Raw genomic sequence first — 19,566 nt, 5'->3', positions numbered from 1 at the left:
GCTCCAAGACTTTGGCCACCTCATGAGAAGAGAAGACTCCCTGGAAAAGACCCTGATGCTGGGAAAGATGGAGGGCACAAGGAGAAGGGGACGACAGAGGACGAGATGGTGGGACAGTGTTCTCGAAGCTACCAGCATGAGTTTGACCAAACTGCGGGAGGCAGTGGAAGACAGGAGTGCCTGGCGTGCTCTGGTCCAGGGGGTCACGAAGAGGCAGACACGACTAAATGACTAAAAAACAACAACGTTAGACCAGCTGATAAACGAAGAAGATGAATTTTATACATATTACGTACAAATGTTCAATGGCAATATCTCCAGATGAAAACATTTGCTAACCACCATCTATGGACCAGCAGCTTTTACAGCCTCAGAGACCCCAGAGATATTGAAGCAGCTGATTAATTCTTACGCAACAAAAAAACCCCTGGCCATCAGCATATATAAATCTTTGTTATTATCAAATTAATTTGATATACAGGTACTGAGGGAGGACTGGAATAAAGAATTAGAGATCTCAATTTCGACCACACGAAGCTATAACAAGAGTGTCTCTGGACCTTAAATTGAGGCTCATACAAGGAAAAATAATATTTAGAATATACTAGACCCCATTACGTTTCTTTAAAAAAGGGCTATCTAAGGTATCTAACTGCTGGAGATGCAATAGAGATAATGCTTCTCTAAAACATGTTTTCTCATTGTCCTGTATTGAAAGATTTTTGGCAGAAGGTAACTGAAACCACCAAGAGAACTGCATGGAACAACCTTACATTTACAGAACAAAATATCCTCTTGAGTTACATACCCAGAACATGGAACCTTACTAAAGGACAATATGAGTATACTTTCTGCGCCCTGACCACAGCAAAAAGACTGATACTGATGAACTGGAAAAATAAAAATGTGTCTCCCTTCTAAGATTGGATTGAAGACTTAAACAAACTTGCAATATATGAACAACTTGCATATAAACGCAGACTTGCCAGGGACAAATTCCATGATATTTGGAATCCATTCTTACAAATACTGTAATAGGTTAAGATCTGGTGAAGTACAATAACAACCTTGTAAAGTATACAGTTTTGGGTCTCCCCCCGCCCTTTATTTTCCCTTCTACACAGGATCTTCTCTCTTTTATCTGCATCTCACCATGTTTAGTGCACATATAATCACGTACTTTTTGAACTTTCAATAGAGATGTGTTTTTTAAAAAAAGTGGGGGAAACCGTGAAGCTAGCCAATGCTTCTACATAGCTCCATCCTGATTCCAGACTTTGTGATATATCAGTATGTGAACGGGATCTGTTTCGGAGGTCCGGCTGCATCTTGAGGAATTTGCAACCAGAGGATCGCTTCTGCACATGTGCGCAGCACGGTTTAGCGCTTCTGCGCATGCAGCGAAACTTGGAAAAATACTTCCAGGTTTGCTGCATTCACATCCCAAAGATTACCTATCCAGAGGGATACGTAAGCGGAGGTACGACTGTATATCGTAATGTTTAGCTGGTGATATACCGTATTTTTCGCTCCATAAGACACACTTTTTTCTTCCTAAAAAGTAAGGGGAAATGTCTGTCCATCTTATGGAGTGAATGTGTGGTCCCTGGAACCGAATTGCCCAGGGGCAAAAAGGAGATCACGCTTTCTTTTTAGAAAGAGGGAAGGGAGTGTTGAAACAAATTCGCTGATTGTTTGCCGATTGGGGAGAGAGATAAGGGACGCTAGAGATAAAGGAGGCTGCCTGGGAGTGCGGAGGTAAAGACAGCAAACTTGCAAGGAGAGGAGACAGGAAGACTAAAGCAATAAGGAGAGAAATTAGAAGAAAAGGAGGAGCAAAAAACTGCTCCAGCTAAGGAAAAGACACTAAGGCGAACAAGAGGGAAGGGGGTGTTGAAAGGAAACAGCTGATTGGTGGGATTGGAAGAGAGATAAGGGTCACCCCAAATTCACCATCAGATCACATAGCATGTCCATGGCTACGGCCTGCACCAAAAAAATCCTTCAGCCACTGTTTCTTGGGGCCGCAATGGCGCAAAAACGTGGTTACAAAGCACAGATCCACATGGATCCTCAGGATTTTTGCATTGGGTCACCCCAAATTCACCGTCAAATCACATGTCTGTGGCCACAGCATGAACCACAAAAATCACACATCCACTGTTTCGTTCAGAATTTTTTTTTTCTTGTTTTCCTCCTCTAAAAACTCGGTGCATCTTATGGAGCGAAAAATATGGGTATCGCCTGGGTTTTGCCCAGTCCTGGTTGGCCTTAGAGAGGTGAGCCCCCCCCCCAATCTCCTACCCTCCTGCTCCGGTGCCCCCGCTTCTGCTGCTGCTGCTCCACCAGCTCGATGGCGTAGGCAGGGGGAGAAGCTGCCCTCATGCTTCGCATGATTTGGATGCTGTCCTCTGGCAGGGGGGGCAAGCCCAGTTCTTGACGCTTCTTCACCTTCATGGCCTGCAGAGCGTCAAAGCCTCCCAGGGTGAACTGCAGAGGCAAGAGAGAGAAGGGAAAGAGTTGGTCCAAGGCATAGCTGTCAACTTACAGATTTGAAAATGAGGGACCAGCAGCCTTGAAAATAAGGGATCAGCATCCAAAATAAGGGATTTTCAGAGCACAGGTATGTTCGACTTCTGAGCCCCTCCGAGCCAAAGGCAGAAAGCCCAGCCAGCAGCCAAACGAAGCCTCAAGCGGTGGTTCCCACAGCGCAGCAACCCGGCAAAGGGGATGCAGCAAGGAAAACCACCGTCACCTCTCCGCTGGGAAGCGCTGAGCAAAGGCGAATCCCCAGGCAACGCGGCCGATTTGATCGGCACAAGGCATGCAAGCTCCACCCCCCAGCCGTTCTCCGACTCCTTATTGGGTGAGCAACGCAGCCAAGCAACACAGTTGGAGCCTCCCTCCTCCCTGGCCGGCAGGGAGGGAGAGGAGCGGCTTCCTTTGAAACCTGGGAAATTTAAGGGACATCATCAATAAGGGACAGCAGCAGGACACGGCGCTGGGATAAGGGACTTTCCTGCCAAATAAGGGACGGTTGGCAGCTATGGTCCCAGGTGGGTCCTCAACAACGCAGCCTGAGCTGAGAAGCTGGAGGCGGTGGGGTCATCAGAACATCAGAAGGGTCTGGATCAGGCCAGAGCGGACCCGTTCCACCCAGCATCTTGTTCCCACAGTGGCCCCACTCAGCCAGAAGCCCGCTGTGCTTGTCCTCAAGCACCGTTTTTTGGAAAGACATGGCAAATTTAACAAACAAATAAACGAACAAATACATATTTAACAGGAAATCCGGCAGGACTGAACTGATGTGCTTCTGCAAAGCAATTCCTGCGCTCTTGTCATGTCCAGCTGTTGCTGATGATGTGAGAGATATTTTTTTGCTCCATCTGGGGAAAGTACAAAGTTCTAAACACAGCTCCAATACACACCATTCTGTAGCCGCCTCCCCCCAGCCACAAAATTAAGCCTGCAAAAATCATGCAAGCTTTTTAATGTGCAATGCTTTATTATGTTTTTATATGTTTAATATATGTTGGAAGCCACCCAGAGTGGCTGGGGCAAGCCAGATGGGAGAGATACTAGCTGCTTTGCTTCTCAATATAATCCAGTTGGACACAGGTGGCGCTGTGGGTTAAACCACAGAGCCTAGGACTTGCCGATCAGAAGGTCAGCGGTTCAAATCCCCACAACGGGGTGAGCTCCCGTTGCTGGATAATTGCTCCTGCGAAGCTAGCAGTTCGAAAGCACGTCAAAGGTGCCAGAGGAGGGCAACCAAAATGGTCAAAGGTCTGGAAACGATGCCTTATGAGGAACAGCTAAGGGAAGGGAATTTGAGGAAATCATTTAACAATGTTACTAAGATTGGATCAAGTTCAGTTATGATTTTTGTTTGTTTGTTTGTTTGTTTAAAATTTTGGAAAATCAATAAATTTTTTGAGAAGAAGAAAAACATCTGGAGGGCTGAGTTTGCCTAGGCCTCTTTCAAACCTTCCTTCCTCCTCTTTCTGTGGTTCAGTAAATTTATTCTTATCATTTCCTGCACATTGAGTTAGAACTGTTGTTAAACTATTGGAACGTATATAAATGGAAACTATAAATAAAATTATTTTTATTTATTTTTTAAAGAATCCTAGAATTTTAGATGTGGAAGGGACCCTAAGGGTTATCTAGCCCAACCCCCCTGCAGTGCAGGAATCTCTTGCCCAACATAGGGCTCGAACCCACGGCGCTGAGATGAAGAGTGACACCTGGCTTGAGAGCAGTACATGTGAAAAGGATCTTGGAGTCTTGGTTGACCACAAACTTGACATGAGCCAACAGTGTGACGTGGCAGCTAAAAAGCCCAATGCAATTCTGGGCTGCATCAATCGGAGTATAGCATCTAGATCAAGGGAAGTAATAGTGCCACTGTATTCTGCTCTGGTCAGACCTCACCTGGAGTACTGTGTCCAGTTCTGGGCACCACAGTTCAAGAAGGACACTGACAAACTGGAACGTGTCCAGAGGAGGGCAACCAAAATGGTCAAAGGCCTGGAAACGATGCCTTATGAGGAACGGCTAAGGGAGCTGGGCATGTTTAGCCTGGAGAAGAGGAGGTTAAGGGGTGATATGATAGCCATGTTCAAATATATAAAAGGATGTCACATAGAGGAGGGAGAAAGGTTGTTTTCTGCTGCTCCAGAGAAGCGGACACGGAGCAATGGATCCAAACTACAAGAAAGAAGATTCCACCTAAACATTAGGAAGAACTTCCTGACAGTAAGAGCTGTTTGACAGTGGAATTTGCTGCCAAGGAGTGTGGTGGAGTCTCCTCCTTTGGAGGTCTTTAAGCAGAGGCTTGACAACCATATGTCAGGAGTGCTCTGATGGTGTTTCCTGCTTGGCAGGGGGTTGGACTCGATGGCCCTTGTGGTCTCTTCCAACTCTATGATTCTATGATTCTAAGTGCAAGTAGATAAATAGGTACCACTCTGGAGGGAAGGTAAACGGCGTTTCCGTGCACTGCTCTGGTTTGCCAGACGCGGCTTAGTCATGATGGCCACATGACCTGGAAGCTGTATGCCGGCTCCCTCGGCCAATAAAGCGAGATGAGCGCCGCAACCCCAGAGTCGGTCGCGACTGGACCTAATGGTCAGGGGTCTCTTTACCTTTATAATCTAGTTGGCCTCTGTTATTTTCTCCTACCAATAGGGAAAGGGAAAGGGATCCCTGACCATTGGCCAGCATGACTAAGCTGCTTCTGGCGAACCGGAGCAGCGCACGGAAACGCTGTTTACCTTCCCACCGGAGAGGTACCTATTTATCTACTTGCACTTTGACATGCTTTCGAACTGCTATGTTGGCAGGAACCCATTAAGGACTCTGTATGGGCTCTTGGGTACCCCAGAAGGGAAAGAGAGCAGTTTTTTTCCTTATAAGGTAACTGAGCTCTGAGTAAGCGCCTGGAACCCCCGACATCTCTCGCCGCTCAGAGACCGGGGTGGCACGTAATGGAGCGCTTTTTCTTCGAGTCCTACGGCAGGCGTGATTTGCCACAGGCCACAAACATGCGTCGCTTGAGCCAGAGTTGCTCCTCTCGAAAGGCAAGCTCAGAACCTCACTCACCACGAGGACCTTCCAGAGCAAAAGCAAGACTTTCTTCATGGGGAAGTGGGGAGCGTGTCCGCTGCAGAACTTGGTCACCATGGTGAAAAGAAGGAGTGCAAAAGGGTCCTCGCCGTGCAGAGGAAAACCTAGGAGGGTGAGGTGGGGAGACACAAGTCAAAAGGGGCCGAGAGTGGGGGGGGGGGTTTTTGCAGGGCTATGGATGCAATACAAATGCAATAGGAAGAAAGAAGGAAGTCAGATTAGCCTCAGCCAGAGCCAGGGCCTTTTCAGCACTGGCCCCAACTTGGTGGACCACTCTGTCTCATGAGACCAGGGCTCTGCGGGATCTGATTTCTTTCCGCAGGGCCTGTAAGACAGAGTTGTTCCGCTTGGTCTTTGGCTTGGAATCAACTTGATCCCCTTCCCCTCTGTCCTTTTTCCTTTCTCCTTCTGTGATGGAACTCCTATTTGGGGACTTCCCTGGCTTTTTTCTGGCCCACGTAGGACCAGTCTGGATAGTTGGCCTTGGTGAAGACTTGACGTTTTCATCCCCCTAAAAGTTTTTGATTTGAGTTTCTACTGAAATGAGGCTGCATTTTAATGTTGCATTTTAATCTTGTTTTTAAGTTGTATTTTAATCAATTGTTTTAATACCTGGTGTTAGCTGGCCTGAGCCCCGTCTTGGCTGGGGAGGGCCGGGTATAAATGAAATTATTATTATTATTATTATTATTATTATTATTATTATTATTATTATTATTAATAGTGGTAGAGACATGTACTGGACTATCCACAAGTCGTTCTCTTTATATGTTCTTCCCAATGCTTCCCCAGTGTTGTTGATTTTCCTATTCGCTTGCGAATGAGGTCTCCAAATGACTTCCATTTAAATGCAAGGGTCTTTTTAGTGGTGGCTCCCTGTTCGTGGAATGCTCTCCCCAGGGAGGCTCACCTGACACCATCATTATATATCTTTAGTCGCCAGGCAAAAGCTTTCCTCTGTAACCAGGCCCTTGACCTTTAACTGTCTGTGGCCTTGGTAATGCTTCTAGTAATCGCATATACCGTATTTTTCGTTCTATAGGACGCACATTTCTGCCTCCAAAAATTAAGGGGAAATGTGTGTGCGTCCTATAGAGCGAATGCAGGCTGTGCCGCTAAGCCCAAAGCCAGAACAGGAAGACGGAGCACTGCGCAGCGCTCCGTCTCGCTGCTCTAGCTTGGGGACGGCTGCGCGCAAACCTCTCCAGGGCAGCGGGGCGCTGCGCTCCAAAGGCTTCAGGGATCTTTGAGGCTGGCGGTGGGGGAAAGCAGCGCTTCCCCCTACCGCCAGCCCCACAAGCTCTGGTGAATGTACCTTGAACGCACCTTGTTTTAGAGGGGGAGAACAAGAAAAAAAATTTTTTCCCTGTTCTCCCCCTCCTATGGTCCAGTGCGTCCTATGGTCCGGTGCGTCCAATGGAGCGAAAAATACGGTAAATAAAAATTATAAAATTGCATTTTAACCTGTATTTTAAATTGGTTCCCCTCCTCCATTATGTTTTTACTGTGATTTTTTTGGTGTTAGCTGCCCTGAGCCCAGCTCTGGCCGGGGAGGGCAGTGTATAAATAAAATTTTTATTTTATTATTATTATTATTATTAGACTACAGCTGCACGGATGCTATTGGCCCAGATATGGAAAGAAGCTAAAGTCCCGATCAAAGAAGAATGGCAGATCAAGTTGATGGATTATGCTGAAATGGCTAAAATGTCCGGAAGAATCAGAAATCAGGAAGACCAAAAATTTAATAAGGAATGGGGGGAATTGATAACTTATCTCAAAAACCATTACAAACAGTTAAAATTGTTAGTAGGATTTGAATAACACTTGTAGTTTAATGATGAATTTTGGATACAACGGAGAGGTAAAATATTTGGATTATTATAAAAGATGCAGGAGGAAATGATTAACAATAAGACCCACAAACAGTTTGCCGCATTGATTCCAGATGTTCCCCATCAACTTTGCCAACTCTATGTATTCCACCATCTTGACCTGCCATTCTTCCAATGTTGGAATTTCCATTTCTGAGCCAGATGTATCCTTGCAGTCGTTGTGGCGTACATAAACAAATTTACATCTTTCTCTTTTTTTAATTTCCTCTCGGACTGGAGCAAATTTGTATTTTATGTGGAAGAACATTGTAAACATCCAAAAACGTTTGTAGGTATAATGGGTTGGGAGTTACTCGTGCGTAATCCTGCTCCGTTTGAGCATTGGATTGCCGGGTTAAACCCTCCGGACTGCACAGCCTATCTCAGCATGTCTGCCCTTAGTCACTCGTAGAATCTGTCTGTGGGCGTTTCTTAAAGCGTTGCCAACATAAGAGTTGTTTGACGCCCAATCGTTTCCGCCTCTCACTGCGCGGGAGTCTCCTGCGCAGGGTGGGCGTGGGCAGCGGGGTGCTTGGGCTCTCCTCGCTAACTTCCAACGAAGAGTCCTGGAGCCCCTGCACCTCCCTGTCCCGTTGCTCTCCTGGATCCCTGGTGTTACACTCATTCTCTTCCCCTTCTACCCGGCTGCGTCTCCCTCTAGTGCTTGGACCTTCTCCTGCAGAATCAGAGACCCTCTCCTTCTCCCGTGCCTCTGATGGCAGTTCCCTGACAGTAGGCTTGAGTTGAAATGTTTTGTAATGTGAAAATAAGGAACCGATTGACATATAAAGCGGTGAAATATAAAAAGAAGATAGAAGGTAAAAAAGTGCCTATAGAAATGCTAAGAATTTAGCAAAGATGTTTGGAAGTCAGAAAGAGGGAGGGAAGGAGGTTGATGCTCAGTTTGAGCAATGCTTTAAGTTACAGAATTATGTCACAGAATGTGAATATGATAAATATGGAAAACTCAATAAAAATTACTATAAGAATAAAAAATAAATAAAACGAAAATCAATAGGACCCACAAAAGGGAGGAGGGAAGCCCAGGAGATTATCTGGAATCTTGTTTCTATGTTGTATATACAACTGTAAAATTTTAATATGGAAAACCGAATAAATAAATTTATTTAAGGCCAAAAATTTGAAATTACAAGAAGTGCCAACAGTGGAGGAATGGCAGATGAAGATGATGGACTTTTGGGAGCTAGCTGATCTGACCGGAAGAGTCCGCGACCAGAAGGAGGAGGAGTACCAGGAGGAATGGAGGAAATTCATAGACTATTTAGCTAAATATGCTAAGATAATTTAAATAGAATTACTTGCGAGCATCAGATTGGCCTAGGATTAAAATAAGCGATGTTGTAGAATATTATGGTTTAAAAAAAAATGAAAAGAAAGAAAGATGTTAATTGACTAAGTAAATTTTATGTGAAAATAGTTTTGGAAAACTGCTACAATGATTTATATGGAAACTCAGCCGGGGGACTTGAGGAAGTCACCTAACAATGTGAACAAAAGTGGAATTATTACAGGTAGGATAAACGTTTGTGTCAGGGGTTCAGGAGCAGAGGCGAGGGCAAGGGAGGAAACAGAGAGCGAGGGGGAGGAGTCCGAAGAAAAGATGAGTGATGACGACGACCCGAGATCTCCGAGTCTTTCCAGTGAATCAGAAGATTCACAGAAAGGAGCGCCAGTGGCCAGAGCAAGGGGGGAGCCTAGGGGGACACCCCAGGAAGAAGGGTCCAGAGGGGGTTCAGAGGGCAGCAGTTGGAAATCGGGGCCAGCATCCCCAACAGAGCGCAGTGGAGAGGAAGGGCGCCAGGTATCGAGCTCCGGCAGCTCGCCGCAGGGGGGAGGGCATGAGTCAGGAGTGGCCACACCTCCATCGGGGAGCGAAGAAACGGTCAAGCGGAAAGTGGAAGGTTGGGCGTGCGCGCCAAGTTCAAATGCACAGGAAGGCGGCGCAGTAAGCAGCCCGGAAAGGGAGCCAGGTCCTAAAGCCCGACGCAAGGAGACAGAAGGGTCCGGGGGGTCAGCGTCAGAAGAGTCCAGGAAGGAAGAGACCACGGGGGGCAGAGGGACCCAGAGAAGAACGGTCAGGCGGAAAAGGTGGAGTAAGGCTAGGGTATTAAGTTGGTGTACAGGAGGCGGGGACTCAGACGGAGCTTTGCCGGTCTAGCTTATAAGACGTAGAGCTGCACGCGGCAGCTTGGAAATGGAAACTGTAACTCAATAAAGACTTTTATAAAGTGAACGCTGGCTAGCGTGATCCTCTGTGAGCTAGGATCTGGGAGCAGCTCTGACAGTTTGCTTGTTTTCTTTTTGATGTTTTCTTTTTATTTGTTTGTTATAAATTTAGAAAACTAATAATTTTTTTTGACACAATATTGACTTTGAGAGATGGGAAGTAATGTGGAACAAAACAATTAAATTTACAGCATGTGTGGCTCTCCAAGAGAATTTAATGAAAATGATGTACCATTGGTACATTACCCAGAGTAAGCTGGCCAAAATGTATAGGTGCCAGGACAAATTATATTGGAAATGTAAGGTGAAGGAAGGGAACTTCCTACATATGTGGTGGTCCTGTGCTAAGGTCAAGGCTTTCTGGGACATCATTTACAATGAATTAAAAAAAATATTAAAATATAACTTCAGCAAAAAAACAGAGGCATTCTTATTAGGGCTAATTGATGAAGAAATTAATAAAAAAGATGTAAATTTATTTATGTATGCCACAACGGCAGTGAGAATCCTCTTGGCTCAAAGGTGGAAGCAGCAAGAGATCCCTACATTGGAAGACTGGAGAATATAAATGGTAGAATTTGTGGAGTTGGTGAAGCTGACAGGGAGAATCAGGAATCAGGAAGAAAAATATCAAAAGGACTGGAGCAAATTTATTTATTATTTGAAAGTGAAGGAATGGGTTTCTGTGCAGTCAGTTTGAAACGGGACCCAAAACCCCCCTTTTCTTCTTTCTCCAAGGGAGAATTTCTAAAATGCATTAACTTGAGCTGGTGAGCAAATGCATAACAAGAACACAGCCGTATAAACAAAGCTCTCTCCTTTATCAGTCACGGCAAAGGATGATCTTGGCTGTTCCAGTGGAGTAGGGATGACATGTCTGGGTCTTATCTTACCACACTCTGACGCACAGACCTAGTCCAGGAACAGCGCCACAGTGTGTTCTTGGAGTTGGTGACCTCTTGCTCCAAGATAAGAGCATTGGAATAGGAAAACCCTTTTATGGTCAGGAGTACAGGAAGGAAAACCCTTTTATGGTCAGGAGTACAGGAAGGAATACCCTTTTATGGTCAGGAGTACAGGAAGGAATACCCTTTTATGGTCAGGAGTACCGGAGCAGGAACATCTGTGATGTCAACCTGCGTGTACAAGCTGATGTGGCTGGATTCCTGGGGAAGGAGGGAGAGGGTGCCTGGAGGATATATATACTGCATGAAATTTCTCATTTCTTTGGACTTGCTGTGGACTGACCACGCAAGTGCCTTTCTACTGCTCCGGAGAGCAGGAATAAAGAACTCTTTCTCTGAACCAACCCTCGGTGTCATTTGACTTCCTGCCTCCTGTCTGGGAGCAACACAGAGCCCACCAATTGGTAAAGTCTAATAAGGCTACAAAAGAAAACTGTACTCATTTAAAAACGTTTGTAGCATTAACGTGAAATGTTTTGTAATGTGAAATTATGATGCTGATTTATAAACAAGAATGTGATTTCTTAAGGTGATTATAGGTAAAGAAGTGATTATGGGAATGCGAAAGATATGTTATAGGCTATAGGGATGCCAGAAAGAGAGGTAGAAGGAAGTCAAAGCTCACTTTGAGCAAATCAGATGTGTATTGTATTGAATTAAAATGGAAAAATTCAATAAAAATTATGTTAATTTTTTTGGGGGGGGGATAAAATAAATAAATTTATTTTAAAAAGGTAATGATTCTAGACTACACAGAGGGAGGAGAAGAAAGCCACCCCCCGTGCCCAATCAGAGAATTGACAAAAACCTACTGAGCTCAGTCCTGAACGTCTCACGGGCGGCCTTCCACGTTGGAGGGTCCGTTTCCATCTCCACGCGCATTGCTTCCACCATTAGGTACATGACACTCAACAACACCCTGGCAGGAAAGCAGAGAGGAGAAATCAATGTCCCGAACCACAGGAAGGGAGGCGGAAAAATGCCCCGCCCACTTGGGGCACCAGCCCCGCCCACCAGGGGTACAGGTGACCCTGAACCCATTGCCCACCCCAAGAGAATGAGGCCCCCCAACGAAAATAATATTCCCAGCAAGAACTTCTCAAGTCCAAAAGCCAAAAAGGAGCCCTGGGGGAAAAGATTGGAAGAATGGCCACTGGGCCCATCACCTCCTGGCAAATAGAAGGGGAAGAAATGGAGGCAGTGAGAGATTTTACTTTCTTGGGCTCCATGATCACTGCAGGTGGTGACAGCAGCCATGAAATTAAAAGACGCCTGCTTCTTGGGAGAAAAGCAATGACAAATCTAGACAGCATCTTAAAAAGCAGAGACATAACCTTGCCAACAAAGGCCCGTATAGTAAAAGCTATGGTTTCCCCAGTAGTGATGTATGGAAGTGAGAGCTGGACCAGAAAGAAGGCTGATCGCTGAAGAATTGATGCTTTTGAATTCTGGTGCTGGAGGAGACTCTGGAGAGTCCCATGGACTGCAAGAAGATCCAACCTCTCCATTCTGAAGGAAATCAGCCCTGAGTGCTCACTGGAAGGACAGATCCTGAAGCTGAGGCTCCAAGACTTTGGCCACCTCATGAGAAGAGAAGACTCCCTGGAAAAGACCCTGATGTGGGGAAAGATGGAGGGCACAAGGAGAAGAGGACAATAGAGGACGAGATGGTTGGACAGTGTTCTCGAAGATACCAGCATGAGTTTGACCAAACTGCGGGAGGCAGTGGAAGACAGGAGGGACTGGCGTGCTCTGGTCCAGGGGGTCATGAATAGTCGGGCACGACTAAACGACTAAACAACAACAACAAACCTGGAGGGGGTGCTAGTGGGATTACCTGGGGGGTGCTAGAAGGCCAGGGAGGTAGCAAGGAGTGCTGGAGATGCAGATGGCTGAATCAAGCTCATCTGATTGGAATTTGAAGAAACGTACAATTAATTATTTTGCATTTTACTGGGTCATTTACCGACAGTCCCAGGGCAACATCAGTGACTCACCTGAGCTCAGTGCTATCAGCCAGAGAGATGGCTGGCTTCCTCAAGGCGCTCCCAGATGCTTGGCTGTTGCTGGAATACACAGAAAAGATCGAGTAAAATACCACCAAATTGTTCCTTCTGGAGACTTTAGATTGGGAATGGGGGGGGGGCGGAATCACTGGCAATTAATTGTACCCTGGCAGATGGCTTGCAATTGCCGGACTTGGGAAAAGCATCCGTCTCCTGCTAGCAGATGGAGGGGAAGTACGACAATCCCGGAACGTGGCAGCTTTAAAATTATTTTTAAATTATTATTTCTGACGACCAGGGTGAGCCAGCACGGCCAAATTTTAATCACCACCTCGCCCCCACCCAAATTTGCCTGCATGCCACGAACCGCTTCTGAGACCCTTCTCTATGCAAACCATCAGAGGCGAAGCGAGTCAGCGTATGAAAGAGAGAGAGCCTTTTTATGCCACAACAGCAGCAAGAATACTTATTGCAAAGTATTGGAAGACACAAGATCTACCCACTCTGGAAGAATGGCAGATGAAGGTGATGGACTACATGGAATTGGCGGAAATGACTGGCAGAATCCGAGACCAGAGGAAAGAGATGGCGGAAGAAGATTGGAAGAAATTTAAAGACTATTTACATCCTGCCCACCTAGCAGTTTGAAAGCACTCTTAAGTGCAAGTAGATAAATAGGTACCGCTTTATAGCGGGAAGGTAAACGGCGTTTCCATGTGCTGCGCTGGTGCTGGTTCGCCAGAGCAGCTTCGTCACGCTGGCCACGTGACCCGGAAGTGTCTGCGGACAGCGCTGGCCCCCGGCCTCTTAAGTGAGATGGGCGCACAACCCTAGAGTCGGACACGACTGGCCCGTTCGGGCAGGGGTACCTTTACCTTTACTTTACAGAAATATTGCAAAATTAATGAATGTTAGAATGATGTCAGAATGAAGTTAAGTGGTTTAAGCAGCAATGTTATAAAGGTGTATGTAAAAATGGATTGTTAACAGGTGGGAATCCAAAGTTATAATATATTATGTTAAAGGACTAAGATAAAAACAAAGAGGGAAAGAAATTGCTGAATTAACTAACTGAATTGGAATACAAAAAAGGGAGGCGTGAGGAGGTCAGGGAAACAAGGAAATGAATGTAAGGTATGGAAAGACTGATGTATTTTTTTAAAGTGATTTTAATCTTTTTTGTATTTGTATTTTTTCTTTTATTTTTACTTTTCTTTTTCTTTTTCTTCTTTTTTTAATTCATGTAATTCTTTTCTTTGGAACCTTAATAAATATCATTAAAAAGAGAGAGAGAGAGAGCCTTTTTAGTGGTGGCCCTAAGAATGACAGCCAGGGAAATTATTTATTATTTCTTCAGTTTCTATCCCAGCTGTCCTCCAAGGAATTAAGGGTGGCAAACAACTCCCCGTTTTATCCTCATAACAACCCTGTGAGGTAGGTAAGGCTGAGAGACTGGGGCAGGCCCAAGCTCACTCCATGAGCTTCAGGGGCTGAGGGAGGATTCGAACTCTGGTCTCTCAGGTTGTAGTCCAGCGCTCTAACCACTGTGCCACCACTGCCCCCATCACTGACCGCAAGCACCAAAGGCCATTTCACTTTAGGACCACCTTGCCCCACATGAACCAATTTCCTTATCGTTCCCACACTGGCAAAGATATTTATTTTGTTTCCTTGGGCATTTGGGCAACACTGGGGACTGGACATATTTACTTTACATTTTAAACATGTGTAAGTTATTTTCTAAACTGCATTCAATCCGTCTCGTTAATCACTTCCGGACTTTTCGCCGTGCGGGAAGCGATTCATAATTTCACATAAAGCTATGGCTGTTTTAGAATTGCATTTGCTTTGTTGTTATTTTTTACTAAAATCTGGGGTTTTTTTGGAGGGGGGTCGTTTGTTTATGGAAAAGCAGGATATAAATATTCATGCGAAATATAAATAGTGGGGAAAGAACGAGTGACATGCCAAACTGAACTGGCAGGATGGATCCAAGACCCAAAGTGGTTTAACCTGCCCCTGTGTGGACACACCAGGTTTGATGCTAGGTGTGGCAGCCAAAAATTTGCTCAGCACCGTTCCTCACCTCCTGGCCCCTACCACCTGGGGCAGTTGTCCCACTTTAGCCAATAAAGGTAAAGGGACCCCTGACCATTAGGTCCAGTCGTGGATGACTCTGGGGTTGCCGAGGGAGCCGGCGTACAGCTTCTGGGTCATGTGGCCAGCATGATGAAGCCGCTTCTGGCGAACCAGAGCAGCGCACGGAAACGCCGTTTACCTTCCCGCCAGAGTGGTACCTATTTATCTACTTGCACTTTGACGTGCTTTCAGACTGCTAGGTTGGCAGGAGCAGGGATCGAGCAACGGGAGCTCACCCCGTCGCGGGGATTCAAACTGCCAACCTTCTGATCGGCAAGCCCTAGGCTCTGTGGTTTAACCCACAGCGCCACCCGTGTCCTTACTTTAGCCTATAGTAGGGCTTTTATATGTAATGCCCTAGCTATGCGAGAGAGCAGCCACTCCATAATTTGTCAAGCTCTTCCTCCTCAATGGCACCAACTAGACTACAGAATCTGGCTGCTCATGAGTGCATGAGTGTGTGTTGGGGGGAATATAATAATAATAATAATAATAATAATAATAATAATAATAATAATAGTAATAATAATAATTTACTATTTATACCCCACCCATCTGGCTGGGTTTCCCCAGCCACTCTGATAGTTGTTCTTCTCTTTGACATCTGGTGGGAGGGTGTTCCACAGGGTGGGAGCCACCACCAAGAAGGCCCTCTGCCTGGTTCCCTGTAACTTGGCTTCTCGCAGTGAGGAAGCCGCCAGGAGGCCCTCAGCGCTGGACCTCAGCGTCCGGGCAGAACAATGGGGTGGAGACGCTCCCTCAGGTCTACTGGACCGAGGCCGTTTAGGGCTTTTTAAAGGTCAACACCATGGAAACGTACTGGGAGCCAATGGAGGTCTTTCAGGACCTGTGTTATATGGTCTCGGCAGCCAGTCCCAGTCACCCGTCTGGCTGCCACATTCTGGATTAGTTGTAGATCTTTGACAGTTCTGCTGCCACTGAAACATATTTCCATCCCTCAAACCCCTCGTCCGGCGACCAGGGTGGTCCCCGATGCGTTGTCCACCATTGCTTCACCTACCCAGTCCTTACACAGGTTGCTCTCGCCACACCATAGCCTGCAGCAATGAGTTCCACAGGTCAGTCTGTGAGTTTTTGTGAAGCAGAACTCCCCCTCCCCAATGAACACCTGATTTATTTATTTTTAAAAAACTGAAATAGCAATTTCCAGGAACAGAGTCAAAAGGAGCCCGCACTAAAATGCCAGCTTCAGATCCTGTTTTCAGAAGAATATCTTACGCCATCTCCATGTTCAGCAACTCCAGGAAGGCAGTGAAGGTCCCCATCTGGTACAGGAGGAAGTTGTTGTGCCGGGACCAGCGGAGGACGTCTGCCTCTGTGTCGCACTCCCCAAAGACCCCTGGGAAGAAGAGAGGAGGGGAGGAAAAAAGCCAGTAAGGGAGGGGGGCATGAGACATGAGACGATGCTGTCAATTTGCATTTCTAAGTACAGAAAGTATTGATCTGGTGTGCAGAGATCTTCCCTATTCTACTTAGCTCAAGAGGCTTCTGGAAGGTTTCTTTCTATGTGAAAGAAGCAGGCAGAAGGTTTCTGATGTTTGGGTTATTCCTTCCGGGAAGCTGAGTACAGCTGGTACCTGTGATTTTGGCTTGTGTTCAATAATACATTTCATTTTCTTTCTCTTAAAGAGAAAATGTTCTGCCCCAAAAGCACGGTGCATTGGGGCTGCTGTTTCCACCCAGACCAAGACGACTTGGTTACCTTGTGCCAAGTAGAGGATCGCCCGGGCGACTTTCAGTCTCTTCTCTCTGTTAACTACTTCCAGCCCATCCAGCAGCCGCATCACATAGGCCTTTTGCTGATCCACATCCAGCTCCGACCACTGCTTGTCCTTCACTGTCAGAAAAGAAGGACCCAAAAAACCAAAGTCTGAACATCACTGCCAAATGCCCCCCCCCCTTTTCCCTAGCCCCTTTCCAGGAGTTCAGCTAACTCCACCGGGAGTTCCCTGGTTGGCACTGAACCATGGCAGGGCCTTTTCAGCGGTGGCTCCCTGCTCGTGGCATGCCTTCCCTGGCAAGGTGCGCCTGTCTCCATCGCTATTAACTTTCAGGAGAAATGAGAAAACATTCCAAAGGGGTCTGAATTTCAATGTCTAAAACTCCTGGTAGAGGACAAGGATCTAGAGATCACACTAAGGGTGGCCAAATTCTGTGCGACTGCCGTAAAACTTAGGGAACAAGCTGTACTACCAAAATGATTAAGGTTTTAAATGACAATTTTAGGTTATATTTTAGTGATCAAGATTTTTAACTGCCGCTATATCTGAATTGTCTGTTATACCCAACTGCAATTCAATGTATTCCTGTTGTGTTTTACGATTTTCCCGATATTGTAAGTGAGCCGGAACTGGTCTGGGACCGTAATAAGAAAATTCAAAGATACCTTGTGTTTGGAAATCCTCCTCAAAGCACCTCCTGTTAGCGGCAAACTCTGGCTCCTCCGTGTAGCTGTACAGTTCTGTCGGAGAAGGGGGAAAGATTATGCCTGTTATGTACTGAAGTTCTCACCCTGGGCCAGCAGGGGGATACTGTAGATAGCTATGCAAATGAAGGATCGAAAGTGACGTTCAGTGATTGGATAGTTTTAGAAAGTTGTTACAGTTGCGTTGTACTGGAGCTCTATATAAGCAGGCTGACTGAACCCTTCAGTTCAGTTCTGTTCTGGCCTCGGAATAAACAAGAGCTGTTTGAAGAATCGCTGTGTCGTCTGATATGTTCACCCACAACTTAACACTGCCCATCCTAAGAGCAGGGCAAGCAAGGTAGCTCAGTGGGTAGAGCATGAGACTCTTCATCTCAGCGCCGTGGGTTCGAGCCCTATGTTGGGCAAGAGATTCCTGCACTGCAGGGGGGGTTGGGCTAGATGACCCTTAGGGTCCCTTCCACATCTAAAATCCTAGAATTCTTTAAAAAATAAATAAAAATAATTTTATTTATAGTTTCCATTTATATACGTTTCAATAGTTTAACAACAGTTCTAACTCAATGTGCAGGAAATGATAAGAATAAATTTAATGAACCACAGAAAGAGGAGGAAGGAAGGTTTGAAAGAGGCCTAGGCAAACTCGGCCCTCCATATGTTTTTCTTCTTCTCAAAATTTTTATTGATTTTCCAAAATTTTAAACAAACAAACAAACAAAAATCATAACTGAACTTGATCCAATCTTAGTAACATTGTTAAATGATTTCCTCAAATTCCCTTGACTGAATTTCATTATATATCATTGTAACAGTTTTCCAAAATAAAATCTCATAAAATTTACTTAATCCTCTTAACATCTTTGTCTCTTTTCATCTTAACTTTAAACATGTTATTCTATAACTTCACATATTTAAATCCTTAGCCTATCTATTATTTTGCAAGTGATTCTATTTAATTTATCTTAGCATATTTGAGTAAATAGCCTTTGAAATTCTTCCATTCTTCCTGGTGCTCCTCCTCCTTCTGGTCCGGCCCTCCAGAGGTTTTGGGACTACAACTCCCATCATCCCTGACCACTGGTCCTGTTAGCTAGGCATGATGGGAATTGTAGTCCCAAAACATCTGGAGGGCCGAGTTTGCCTATGCCTGGTTTGAAATGCGAGAACTACAATTCTACGATTCTAACCCATGGCTTTCCAGGTGATGCTTTTAGATCCATCCAAATCAATGGCCATCGCTGCCTCTTGTGGCAATGAGTTCCACAGGTGCGCTACATGAAGAAGTATTTCCTCTTATCTGTCCTTTCTTTTGTCAGTTTTTTTCAGCCTTTGCTCCTAGGGGAGTCGCTCTGTCTCCTTGACCCTTTCAGCTGCCCCATTCCAAGTCTGCGATATCTATTCCAAGGTGAGGCGATCCGAACCACACACAATATTCAAAATGCCTTCGCAGCGCAGACTCGCCCAATGGCATTATGACATTGGCAGTTTAAATTTCGATTATTAGAAAGATGTTAAATTATTTTTGTATGCCACAACTGCTGCTCGTATTTTGTTAGCTAAAAAGTGGAAAGCACCAAGAATTACCAACGATAGAAGAATGGCAGATGAAGATGATGGATTTTTCGGAGCTAGCCAACCTAACTGGAAGAGTCTGCGACCAGAAGGAGGAGTATCAGGAAGAGTGGATTAAATTTAATGATTATCTAGTTAAATTTGTTAAGTTAAATTAACTGAAAACAATTTGCAGATACTTAACTGGCTTGGGAATTTATTTATGTCAAGTGATGAATTAATATGTTTAATTCCATAAGGTGAAGATTTACGGATATTAATGTTTAAGTTAAATTTCATAAGAATTGGGATTTGGAAAACCATTAAAAGGACATGCAATGGTATTCAACCAAGGGGAAGTGAGGAGGTCACTTAACAAAGTTAATAACTGTCATTTTCAATAAGGCTATGATTTGTGTTTGTTTGTCTTGTGTGTTTGTTTGTTTATAATATTGTGAAAACTAATAAATTTGGGGGGGGGGAATAAATAAATTTTGATTATTTTCATTTGCTGCTTTGGGGAGAGGCCTTGGCACATGTGTGAACGAACGCGCATGCATGTTCATGCGACTGCCAAGCCCTCTGCAAGAGGGACTTCCTATTTTTAGCTCAGGGGCCTCTTGTTGCTGGCGGGCTGGAATGCCTGTTGCCGGAGGGCAAATGGATTAGACAAATTCACTGGGGAGAAGGAAGGCTATCGGTGGCTCCTA

The 19,566-nt window shown here is 45.4% G+C and overlaps 2 protein-coding genes and 1 long non-coding RNA gene across 3 annotated transcripts in view; 1 reads left to right on the top strand and 2 right to left on the bottom strand.

Annotated features, from left to right (window-relative positions):
* Window positions 1-19,566, top strand: part of LOC310687054 — a 214,686-nt gene that overhangs the window by 60,375 nt on the left and 134,745 nt on the right. The gene's annotated exons all lie outside the window — the stretch shown is intronic.
* AHCYL2 (adenosylhomocysteinase like 2) overlaps window positions 1-19,566 on the bottom strand; it is a 169,219-nt gene that overhangs the window by 24,670 nt on the left and 124,983 nt on the right. The gene's annotated exons all lie outside the window — the stretch shown is intronic.
* STRIP2 (striatin interacting protein 2) overlaps window positions 1-19,566 on the bottom strand; it is an 83,769-nt gene that overhangs the window by 42,349 nt on the left and 21,854 nt on the right. Inside the window, exons 3-9 of the mRNA XM_083461108.1 lie at window positions 17,267-17,341; window positions 16,583-16,717; window positions 16,099-16,219; window positions 12,712-12,780; window positions 11,527-11,633; window positions 5,605-5,732; window positions 2,305-2,490 (exon numbers count right to left, since the gene is read on the bottom strand). Of these exons, the coding sequence (XP_083317234.1) occupies window positions 2,305-2,490; window positions 5,605-5,732; window positions 11,527-11,633; window positions 12,712-12,780; window positions 16,099-16,219; window positions 16,583-16,717; window positions 17,267-17,341 (821 nt within the window). The remainder of the gene's footprint in view (window positions 1-2,304; window positions 2,491-5,604; window positions 5,733-11,526; window positions 11,634-12,711; window positions 12,781-16,098; window positions 16,220-16,582; window positions 16,718-17,266; window positions 17,342-19,566) is intronic.

This window comes from Podarcis liolepis, assembly GCF_965112155.1.
Source record: "Podarcis liolepis genome assembly, chromosome: 10".
Lineage (NCBI taxonomy): Eukaryota > Metazoa > Chordata > Lepidosauria > Squamata > Lacertidae > Podarcis > Podarcis liolepis.
Note: the sequence above shows the minus strand (reverse complement) of the source record. Positions and strands in the feature narration are given on the sequence as shown.